Source organism: Motacilla alba, chromosome 5 (genome assembly GCF_015832195.1).
Source record: "Motacilla alba alba isolate MOTALB_02 chromosome 5, Motacilla_alba_V1.0_pri, whole genome shotgun sequence".
Lineage (NCBI taxonomy): Eukaryota > Metazoa > Chordata > Aves > Passeriformes > Motacillidae > Motacilla > Motacilla alba.
Window position 1 is genome coordinate 8713268 of NC_052020.1, and position 11420 is coordinate 8724687.

The 11420-nt window shown below is 51.1% G+C and overlaps 1 protein-coding gene across 3 annotated transcripts in view; it reads left to right on the forward strand.

The window, feature by feature from the left end:
• DAGLA (diacylglycerol lipase alpha) overlaps positions 1-9907 on the forward strand; it is a 58087-nt gene extending 48180 nt beyond the window's left edge. For all 3 annotated transcript variants that reach the window (XM_038138400.1, XM_038138402.1, XM_038138401.1), the window contains 3 exons: positions 267-396; positions 818-999; positions 1673-9907. In XM_038138400.1, the coding sequence (XP_037994328.1) occupies positions 267-396; positions 818-999; positions 1673-2600 (1240 nt within the window). In that variant the 3' untranslated portion in view covers positions 2601-9907. The remainder of the gene's footprint in view (positions 1-266; positions 397-817; positions 1000-1672) is intronic.
• Positions 9908-11420: the final 1513 nt, after the last annotated feature.

An 11420-nucleotide genomic window follows, 5' to 3' on the forward strand; every position in this document is an offset into this window, starting at 1 on the left:
CCCAGCCCCTTTCAGCTTAAAGCTACTCCCCCTTTCCCCATTATTCCAGGCCCTCGTCCAAAGTCCTTTTCCTCTTTAGATGATGATTAGCCCATGGATAATCATGTCCCTCTTGGATAAAGCAGGATTTTGGAGCAATATGTATTTTAACAGCTCCTCCCTCTGTTTTTTCTCATTTTCTGCCTCTGCACCCTGCTGTTCTCACATGCCAAAACACTGCCCTGCTCTTCATCCCATTTTCCCTGTTGTCTGGACCCCTTTTCCAGCTGCTGTGAGCAGGAGGATCCCACCTACTTTGCCATCTGGGGGGACAACAAGGCCTTCAACGAGGTGATCATCTCCCCAGCCATGCTGCACGAACACCTCCCCTACGTGGTCATGGAAGGGCTCAACAAGGTAAGGCAGGGAATTGTCATCCCAAAATCCACTGGGACAGGCAGGCTTAGCCTGGGAATGCTGCTGGTTAAATACGCCAGGCCGTTTATTTCGGAGAAGAGGAGGAAGGGGGATGCTCCTGGTCAGTCTTGCACAGGGTATTGGAGTGGAGTGTGATGAGGTCTGGGAGTGGAATTCCCACAGTCCCAGAAGCTCCTGTTTCCAAATTGAACATCAGAATAACATGAAGTTGGGTGGGATGGTTCCTTCCAGGAGCTGCCATTAAATTGGAGCCCAGGTGACATCCAGGGATGTGTCAGGATTTATCCATCTAATCCTTTATCTCCCTGTGCTTCCAGAAGGTTCTGGGAAGAAAGAGGCCAATCCAGCTGTTTGAAAGCCTCCAGTCAATCCCTGCTGTTCCTCTGCTTTCCTTACACAGGTCTTGGAGAACTACAACAAGGGGAAAACAGCTCTGCTTTCTGCAGCCAAAGTGATGGTGAGTCCTACAGAAGTGGATCTCACCCCGGAGCTGATATTCCAGAGCCAGCCCTTGCCCAGCTGCCCCTCCGTGCAGATCGGAACTGGAGCCATCCCAGTGGACAGAAGGAACAGCAGTACCAAGTAAGGAGAGATTTTTATATGGAATACTGGCTCCAGGTGTGGTTCGTCTTCTCAATAAATTTAAATAATAAATAAATAGTATTTCCAATATTATATGGAATGTTTGCTCCAGGTGTGTGATCCGTCAGATCCATGGGCCTTTGTGGGAGTTAGAGCTTCAGGATGTCTTGGGGAATGTTGAGGGGAAAAAATCCCTTGTGTTGCTTAGGAATTTGACTGCAGCAAGGTCAGGAAAATGTATGAAAGAGACTTCCTTTTTTCTCCTTATCCAGACAGGTGAGGTTTCTCCAAGGTAAAACTTGGAGCCAAATTCAGTTTGGTTTGGAAGGGATTTCAGGATCATCCCGTTCCAGGCCCTGACATAGGTAGGTACCCCTTCTACCAGCCCAGGTTGCTCCAAGCCCCATCCAACCTGGAACACCATCAGGGATAGTCCACAGCTTCACTGGACAGGAGAGAAGGATTTAGTGAGCCAGGAAAAAAGGGAGAAGTGCAAGAACTGCAGTTTGCAGAGGGAGAATCCATTTGTGGTATTTCCAGCTGGGAGCACAGAGCGCAAAGAGATTCCCCGGAGCTGTGGATGCCTCTGGTTGGAGGAGCTGTGTGAGGAACCCTCGGATCCTCTAGCTGTTCTGGAATTCTGCAGCCTCGTGTTCTCTGTTTCCCGTTGCAGGAGCAAGTCCCATTCGGAAATCAGCCTGGAGGGATTCTATGAGACCAAGCCTCTTTCTCCCGTGCAGAAGGACCCCGTGGAGCTGCTTCTCCTGGACACTAAGGAACGTCTCTCCGTGGAGCTCCAGGACCGCCGCGCCCCTCTGGCCACCATGGAGAGCCTCTCGGACAACGAGTCCATCTACAGCTTCGATTCCCGGCGCTCCTCCGGTTTCCGGAGCATCCGGGGCTCCCCCAGCCTCCATGCGGTCATGGAGAAGGACGAGACGCACTGCTTTTATATAGACCCCGTTATCCCTGAGGAAAACCCTTCCCTCAGCTCCCGGACAGAGCTGCTGGCTGCTGACAGCCTCTCCAAGCATTCCCAGGAGACGCAGGCCCCGGAAAACGTCCTCAACAGCGGCGGCACCACCCCCCAGCGCCGCTGCAGCGCCGAGGGCGCCGGGAGCGACGGGGAGCGCGCGTCCTCGTCCCCTCGGGAAGAGCCGCCGCTCCACAACGGCCGCCTGGCCGACGTTCCCAGTCCCCAGGTGCTGGAATTCGCCGAGTTCATCGACAGCCTCTTCAACCTGGACAGCAAAAGCAGCTCCTTCCAGGACATTTACTGCATGATGGTGTCGGACAGCTCCAGCGACTTTGCGGAGATTCCCAAATCCGTCAGCGACCAGGAGATCCTGCTGAGGGCACAGTACGAGCCTAACTTAGTCCCAAAGCCTCCGAGGTTGTTTGCGGGCTCAACAGATCCCTCGTCGGGAATCTCCGTGTCACCCTCCTTCCCCCTTAGCTCATCCGGAGAACTCATGGATATCACTCCCACGGGTGTGAGCAGCCAGGAGTGCCTGGCCACGGACAAAATCCGGACTTCCACCCCCTCCGGACACGTAACCAGCCCTGCCAAGCAGGACGACCTCATGATTTCGGCCCTTTAGTGCAGGGGAAAGGGGTGGAATGATCCCAGTGGGATAATCCATGGAGGAGGCTGTCATCGGGCAGTTGGGATCAGAGGAGACAGCTGGAAAAATCCTTTCTGGGGTGACCCAGTGGTGGTGTCTGGAGGATGGATTGTGCTGGGAATCCTGTGCTTGGAGCTGGGAGAAGCTTTGCCCCACGGGGCCTGAGAGGGTCTGAGGCACTAAAGTTCCCTACCTCAGCCTGTCTCATTCCAGAGGCAGATTCCTTGCCCTGGGGCACCTGCTGAGTTTGGGAGTGAGATACCTGGATAGATGGAAGCAGGAGGGAGCCGGGCCAGATCCCTCTCCTTGGGACTGAGCCGGTGGTTTTGGGAAATGAGCGGATTGAGACTTTGGGCCCTGTTGCACTACCACGGATCCGGCCCAAGATCCAATTCGGCACACTTCCATGGGGATTGCTTTTGTAGGACACTCCTGTTTTAAAGCCATTGGGGCTGTATTCCCCCCAAATCCAGTCTCCCCTTCCCGGCCAGGCGCAGCAGGAATGGGGCTGGCACCACGGTTTCTCTCCCCCGAGCACTCCTGAGAGGGAAGGACGCTGTTCCCAAGAGCCCAATCCCTCTGCCTTTGGCAGAAAGTTCTCCTGGATATCACCCCCATCACTCCTCGATTCCCTGGACCCTCCAAGCTGGCGACATTCCCGTGGGACTGCCAGGATTCTCATTTCAGAGCTGCATGGATGTGGATGGATCAACTGCAAGATGCACCTGGCATTATTTTCCAGGCCCCTGTGGAGTCTGGGAGTCTCTCCTGGATCCCTGGGGGTACTCACACCACCCATATGCAGCATCCGTGGATCAGTGCCAGCCTCTGTCATTGGGAATTCGGGGAAAAGATGGACTTTTTCCCAGTGTTGCAATCTCTTGTATGTTTACAGAGCTGCTGAGCTGGTTGGAAGGTATTTATTAAGGAAACAGGGAGGCTTTCCTGAAGGAAAATCCATGGTCATCCTCTCCTTCCCATGCTGTTCCCTCTGGGGACTGAGGGAAGAGAGGAAGGGCAGGCAGAATTCCAAGCCCCCTGCTTCCCAAGTGGCTTGGATTCGGGGGTAACCGCCTGCCCCCCGTCTCCCCACCTGCACAATTCCATGTAGGAAAGCTTGAGCAAGTTAGGCAAACTACCTGAGCCTCCGGGCCCAGAGGAGCCTGCTCTGCCTCTCCAGGCAGGTTTTCCAGTGATGGCAGCTGGAGGAAAACTACCTATTGTAGGAAATGAAACATTCTCGGGACCTGGAAAAGGCCTTGAATTGCCGCAACTCCCCCTCGAAGCTCAGCAATTACTGACGGCTCTCCCCAGAGCGCCCTGGAAAAGAAATTCCTGGTTTAACTTCCTTAGAATCCTGTGGTTGCTCCCTTTTCCCCTCCTTAGCAGTGCTATTTCCATTGTAGGAGGTTGCTGTGCTTTCCAGGAGCTCGGCCCCTGGCAAATCCCAGGCTTCCTGTTCTCCATGCGGGCTGTGGAAGCGCCGGGATGGGTCAGGGCTGTGCTTCCCTGGAGCCAGTGGGATCCAGTGCCATTGAGGAGCACTTTATAACCAGTGTGCATTGATGTAAATAATCCTGGGTGCACGGAATTCCACTGGATTTCTGGGTCCAGGTGCTGATATCCCACTCCATCCAGCGTGGGATGCTCCTGCCCCTGCTCCTTACCCATTTCAGAGCCTTCAGAAGTGCTTCAAGCAGCCAGGAAAACTTTATCCCTGTGGTTTAAGGTTCCAAAGGTAACCTTTCCCTGAGTGGAATCAGAGGGAGGACGCCCCTCTGGATTCAGAGGGATTTGGAGAAGGAAAAATGCGTTTATTCTGAGCAACCAGAAGTTCTTTTTTGTTTTTGTAGGTCCTTAAAAAAGGAGCAGGGAGCAGGTGGTTTGGGAGCACAGCACAGGGTAAGGAGGAATTCCTGCACTCAGGAAACACTACCGAGGTGATTTTTCAGGAATACGCACAAAAATCTGGGAAGGTGTGAGGGGAAAAGGGGAGCTGAGGGGCAGGGAGGCCGGGGCTAGCGGGCTAGCTCCCCTTCTGGCCCAGGAGTTGGGATAAGGAGCTCATTCCTGCCCTTATTCCCAGCAGGAATTAACCCTTAGCACTAAGGCAGAGCTTGGGATCTGCAAAGCACTTTAAAACCCTAAGGAAAAGGATCATCTCTGTCCCTGGGAGCAACATGGATACCTGGGATTAGATGGAACTGCTGGTGGGAGGTGCCTCCAGGTGAGGAAAAGTGGGATATCTCCCTCCTAAAATGATTCCAGTGGGAACCTGCTGATGTTCCATGGCTCAAATGTTGCACTAGAAAGTCCCTTCCCTGACGTTCCTCTGCCGTGTCCTGGAAGACTCAGTCCCTGGGTGACTGTTCCCTTCTTTGTGCCATTGGAACTGTATCCCATAGGAATGGCCCTGACAGGAAGCAGTCTGGAATGCTGCAGTTTTTTTGCTCTGTGATTACTGGACTTCGGAAAACCTGGAAATATGTAATTCCTGGGAGCTGGGCTTGCCACAGGTCAAGGAGTAAAGGCACAAAAGAGCCCCTTGAAGGTTCTCATTGTATCCTGTCGTGGGTAATTCCTGGTTTTTGTTGACAAACAGATCTGATCCCGGTCCTCCCGAATGAAATCCACACTCTTGGAATTATTTCTGCTTTAAATGTCTCGGTGTCTTGATCCCCAGCATTCCGTGTCTCCATTCCCATCACTCCTTTGCTATCTGGGCATTTGGAAAGGCTGATCTCCCATATCCTCCTGGAAGAGCACACCTGGAATGCTGAAATAAATGCTAAAGCTGCAGCTACCTCCTTCATCTGTACTGTACGCACTTCCTGCTTTCTCTTCCTTCTCTGTCTTTGGGAATACGAAGCATCTCCAGTTTTCCGAATCTTTTGGCTTCTGCTTCTTCCTCTTCAGCTTTGTGCCTTCTGATCTTCGGATATTCCCATGGTACTCCACCAGGATGTTCCGCCCTGTGCAGAGGCAGTGCTGGAAGTGCCTGACACCCCAGACCTACCAACAGGTCACCCGTTCCATGCCTCATCCTTAAAATCCATTCTGATCCTTCTTCCTTGGACTGAGTGACCTTTAAAGGTCCTTTCCAACACTGCTGAGTGTTGGTATTCCAAGAGTTTCTTGGCAGAGGAATGGAGCTGAGGCTCTTCTGCACCAGTAAATTGATTTTATTGTTGCTTTCATTGCAGTAGTGCCAAAAATTTGGGAAGGATCCTGCAGTACTGAGGAGATACACCAGCTCTTTTCCAATATTTATCATTGCTTCTTCTCCATCGGGGTTGCCTTCTCCATTTGGAATATTCATTTCCTCCTAAAACTTCCCTCTTTTCTTTGCCCCTTGTTCTTCTCACCTATTTCATGAGCCACTTCATCCCTTCCTTCCCTCAGGGTGCTGGTGGCTCCTTCCACATCCTTGGTAGCCCACGAGATTCTTGGAACGAGAATTAAACTAGATTCTTGGAACTTTTTAGGAACTTTTTTCCAAAGCAAACAGGATTTGTGGGAAGTATTTTGGTTTCTGTAGAGGGCTGGGATGGCAGAGGGTGAGGAGTGTGGTTATAGAATTCCAGTGATTCCCAGTTCTGTTCTTTTAGAGTGTTCGATTCCAGGAGTAGTTGATGGTCCCATGCAGGGTTAAAGTGGGAATTCTGTTTCCAGGGGCACGTAAGAAGGAGGAAAAGCTCCAAGCGTGGGGATACAGGATGAATATCTAACGCATTCTCCATGCACTTTGATGTTTTCTCAGCTTTTGCTGCTCTTTTCCTGCAGGCAGATAATATTATTTCCATGGACTCGCCCACACAGCTTTCATTTACAAATTGGGACATAGGAATAATCAGGATTACTCCTGGCAGCGGGAATTAGGTGGGATTAATTATTGCTGGGAATGGGTGTGTTTGGATTTGTGTTTTGAGGCTGTATCCAAGAGCCTCCGTTGGGCAGCAGAGCCCTTCTGTGTTTGCCTTGGGAATTGCTGGGCTGGAGCTGCCCTCCGTGCTGGGTTTATCCTTATCCATCCTGGGATATTCTTCCCTTGGCAGTAGGACGTCCTGGCTTTGTAGGATGGGAGCAGGAATATTTAATTCCAATGGGTTTAGGGATAGTGGTTGTAACTGCAGCCTTTGAGTAACATTGCCAAGGGAGGTGTGGATCCCTCGTTCCTGGAAGTATTCCTGGCCAGGTTGTATAAGGCTTGGAACAACCTGGGCTAGGGAAAGATGTCCCTGCCCACGGCAGCAGGTGGGAGCTTCCAAATGATTCTGGAATTCTGTGATTCCCTGCTTACAGTGTTACGGTGCTACAGGAAAGGGAAGGTTGGAATTCCAGCAGCATCTCTGCATGGATTGCTCTGCTGAGAAATCCCTCTGAAGGAAGCAGCTGGAAAGCACTGCCTGGAACTGGGCTCGTTGCTTTGTTCCCAGAGTCTGTGCAGGGCTGATTTTTGGGAAGAGCTGCTGGATTTCGGGAAGAGCCTCATTTCTTGTGCCAAAGCTCCCTCTCATGGCTCCTGTGTGGAGGAAGCAATGCTGCATGGATCCTGCTGGAGGCAAACACTGCCCATCCTTGGCAGCTGTGGGGAAAAGGAGGGGAGGGAATATTGCAGCTGGAACCTAGGATTCAGTCTGGGAGTCCTTTGCTCTCCCTATCCACAGGGGGCATTATGGATTGAGAGGGAGGGGAAGGGGGCTGGATCAGCAGTCACTGATGTCCTTCCTCTTCTTTCAGCTCCAAGGAGCTGAAAAGGGCTGGAAATTCCAAACAGCCAAGGATTAGGACAATTCCTTGCTTTGTCATAGGGAATCGTCATCAGCCTCCAAGTGCTTTGCTGTCTCCATTCCCATTGTTTTTTCCATGTTTTTTGAGTTCATACCTCTTGTGCCTTTGTTCTCCCTGGCTTCAGGTCCCAGTTTCTGGGATCAGACATCTCCCACCTCACTTTCCCACTTCTCTGGGAGTATGGAAGTGTGGCCAAGGCCTGGTAGGAGCTGCCCTTGCTCCTGAGCTCTCCCATTCTGCCTCAGCCAGGACTTCCCACATCTCCCCCCTTTTCCCTGCTGCCTGAGGTCCCATCCAAGTGCCAAAAGCAAATCTTGACCTGAGGCAGGCGATTTCCTCCAACCCACACCAAGTTTCTCCCTGGCTCTGGAGCAGCTCCCTGGGAATTTTTCCTGCTTTCCTTGTTGTGTCCAATCCCTTTGACGTCACTGTGTCACACCGTGCTGCATATCCTGACTTTCCCACCTTCCCAGCACACCTGTAGGATGAGGGGAACCTCTCCCTGTCTTCACCTCTTGATTCCTGAAAATCCTTGCAGCAGAGGAACAAGCCTTGACGCTGGTTTTTCTTTGGATTCCACTTCCCTGCTTCCCATCCCGGGCTTTGTGCAGTTCCAATGGCTCAGAGTCAGAAGTCCCAGCTGGGGGTGGCACGAGCCTGTCCTGCAGGGATATCTGCTTTTGGGAAGTTGTGTGTGGAAAGGGATCCCGGCAGGGGTTTTTCCTAGGACACTGCCACACCCTTTAGGTCCTAACTCCTTTCCCGGGATGTCCCCAGCGCTTGGTGGTGGCAAAATGGCCTCACCTGCAGCTCCAGCTTCCCACCTTTCCCTCCACAAGTCCAGGGAATACTCTCGAGCTCCTGTCCTGGCGCTACGTGGAATTCCTATTGGCACAGGGATATTTGGGGATGGGCTGCGCCTCCCTGTCTGGAATGTTGAGCCCTGTGTGCCCCTTTCCTTTGGCTCTGCCTCTCTGGAAAAGCCTTTCCTGCCTGTCACCTGTGTCCCATCTCGTGCTGGGGCAGCTCAGAGCAGGATACCTCTGGATTCATTTCCTGCTGGATCCTAATTGCCTCCTTAGAGCTGAAGCCTTTGGCATTTTTGGGAGAAGCAGCCCTTCCAGGGAGCTCTGAGGCACTCCCACTGCTTCTGGCAGGGCTTGGAGCACTTGGATATGCAAATGGGGGGGAAAACAGCCGAGCATCCTGCGTCCCCATGCTCATCCTGGGAATGCTGCCCTCTGAATCCCTGCTCCGAGCTGCCCCAGCATGAAGATTCCAAGGAAACTCAAGCACTCCTCATGTGCCCTTCATTCTCCACGTGACTTTTTTTGTACCTCTGTACGAAAGATCTGAACTAATCCCGCTGTAAAGAAAGATCGGATGAATTATAACCTAATTCCAGAAACATGGATGTATATAAATTTTCTGTATATTCTATGGCACTCTGTATAAAATGGATGTTGGAAGCATGGCTGGAGTATGTGACTGTTCCCAAGGATGTCCTGGAGACGGATGGTTGGGAATTGCCTGAGGTTTCTTCCTTAAAGGGTGGTGAGTGAGGTGGGAAGGGCACCAGGAATTGGGTGTGCAGCTCTTGGGAAGGATCCAGGAAATCACTGGGGGTTGGTTGTTTCTTCTCCAGCTCTCTCTGCTCTGGATCTCAGCCTTTGGAGCGAGAAAACACTTGGGGGAACATCCGGAGCTTGTGGATTTGCCATCCCATGGCCAGGTTGGAGCAGGCTGGAAGTTGTCCTGGAAGCAGTGGAAGACGTCCCTGCCCATGGCAGGGATGGAACTGGATCTTTAAGGTCCCTTCCCACCCAAACCATTCCAGGATTCCATGATCCCTGTCCCTTGAGATGAGTTCTAGGAATCTGTCCTTCAGTGGAGAAGGAAATTAAGGAAGGAATGGGATGCTTTGAGTTATTCCAAGTTAAACTCAACCTGTCCTATAAAAAGGATTTTAGTGCAAACAGGGAATTTTTTGGGAGTGGATGGGAATGATAGGGATAGAAGAGGAGCATGAGTGCTCTCAGTCGAGGATATATCCCAGATATTCCATATACTGGATATTCCAGCCTGAACAGTGTGGGGATTTCCCCTTTGGATAAACATGAAGGTGCTGGGATCCTTCTGTGAGCCGGGTGAGTCCAAACTGGGATTTTCCCAGTGTCCCGCAGGATGCAGCTCTGGAGTTGTAAGGCAGGATCTCACTGCCTGAGAGCTGTTCCCAGCTGAATAATTCCATATAATTCATATTCTGGAAAAGGGAAAAGCTGCATTTATGTCTTGCAGAGTCGGAGAATAAGGGCAGGAGAAGTCCTGGAGCTTGCTGACCAGCCAGGAGAAATCCAGGGAGAAAAGGAATGCCTGGAAGTGTGTAATCCTATTAATGGCTGCATGGAATTGTTTTTATGGCTGCTCCTGAAGGGACTATCAGGGAATTAAGAGCTCAAAGGTGGCTGAACTACTGAGTTCCTATAAAAATGCCTATAAAAAGTGCTGGAATGTTGAAGTGCCTGATGTTTTGGGATGGTTTTGTGGGATTTTTTCCCCTACCCGGAGCTGTATCAGCCTCATAAAAGGATATTGGCTCTTCTGGAAACCCTTCCTCTCCTGGGGAAGGAAAACATCCAACTCTGGCTGCTATCCTTGGATAAACACGGAATAATCCATGTTTAGGAGAAGCTGCTCTAATTCAATTTTTAAGGATGAAAATATATGGACGTGGACACAGCAGGAGTGGGGGGATGCTGCTATAAAACCTATTAAAAGCCTTCCTTAGGGATGTAGTCGTGTTTTCCAGGGAGATTCTCTGGCTGCTGGGTGTGTTGGTGGCCTTAGGGAAAAAAATCCCAGTTTATTGAGAAAACTTTGTTTCCAATCCATTGAGAAAATATCCAGATCTACAGAAAAAAAAACCAAATTTTCCAACAATTTTTGAAGCGTTCCCCAGCAAGCAAAGAAAATGAGGGAAAATAATGGGAATATTTAATTAACTAAAGCTGGGATTGAATTGTTAATTAATTCAATGGAAACCAGCATGGCACAAATAGTTCCTCAGGTTTTTTCCAAGGATTCCAGGTTGTATTTCCATTGGAAAAGAGGGAAAGGAAACAGTGATCTGAAGCTGATGGTCCAGGTGTAATTCCTGGTCTGTTCCAGCAGCGTTTGTATTTTCCTGCCTCCTCAGCAATGTCTCCTTGGATTTTCCAGCAATCTGTACTCATCCTTCCCGCCACAGAACTTCCTTGGAAAGCACATCCAGCCCTTGTGGACTTGTTTGTCCTGGTAGAGTGAACAGGGGCTTTCCTTGGAGCCTGGGTGTCTTTCTTGGGAGTGGGTGGGTGACACTTCCCTGCTCCAGGCCTGGGTTTGAGTCCTTGCACTTCCAGCTCCAGAGGTCTCCTGGGGTGTTGAGGTCTCCCAGGACGTGTGTTCCTTCCTGAGGATGGTCCTTTATTCCTTTATAAATCGATGGAGGTGTTCTCTCCATCTCAGGAATGAAGCCTTTGGAGTTAATGGGTAACCAGGAAGGGATTGATCCACACAGGTCTCCTGCCAGGAGGAGATAACCAAGGGAACTCTGCTTCTGCCTCCAGCAGGGTGGGAGCTTCCCTGGCAGTTGGAAAGGATTTCCCAGAGAAGCTGTGGCTGCTTCAGCCCTGGAAGTGTCAAGTCCAGGTTGGACAAAGCTTGAAGCAACCTGGGGTATTGGAAGGTCACCCTGCCCATGGCAGTGGATGGAATGGGATGAGCTTTGAGGTCCCTTCCCACCCAAACCATCTGGGATTTGGGGAATTTGTGCCTGGATCGGGGTGCTTTGTGAGTAGGAGATTCCAAGTATTCCAGGATCTCCGACAGTGACACAACAGCTTCTTTGGGACTTGGTCCCACCAGGAGCAATAGATCTTATATCCATTGGATATCCCTGGATCCATGATCCCGGCTCGGCTGAGCCTCATGTGAGCCAGATCAATGATTCCGGCGCCCTTCCAGACA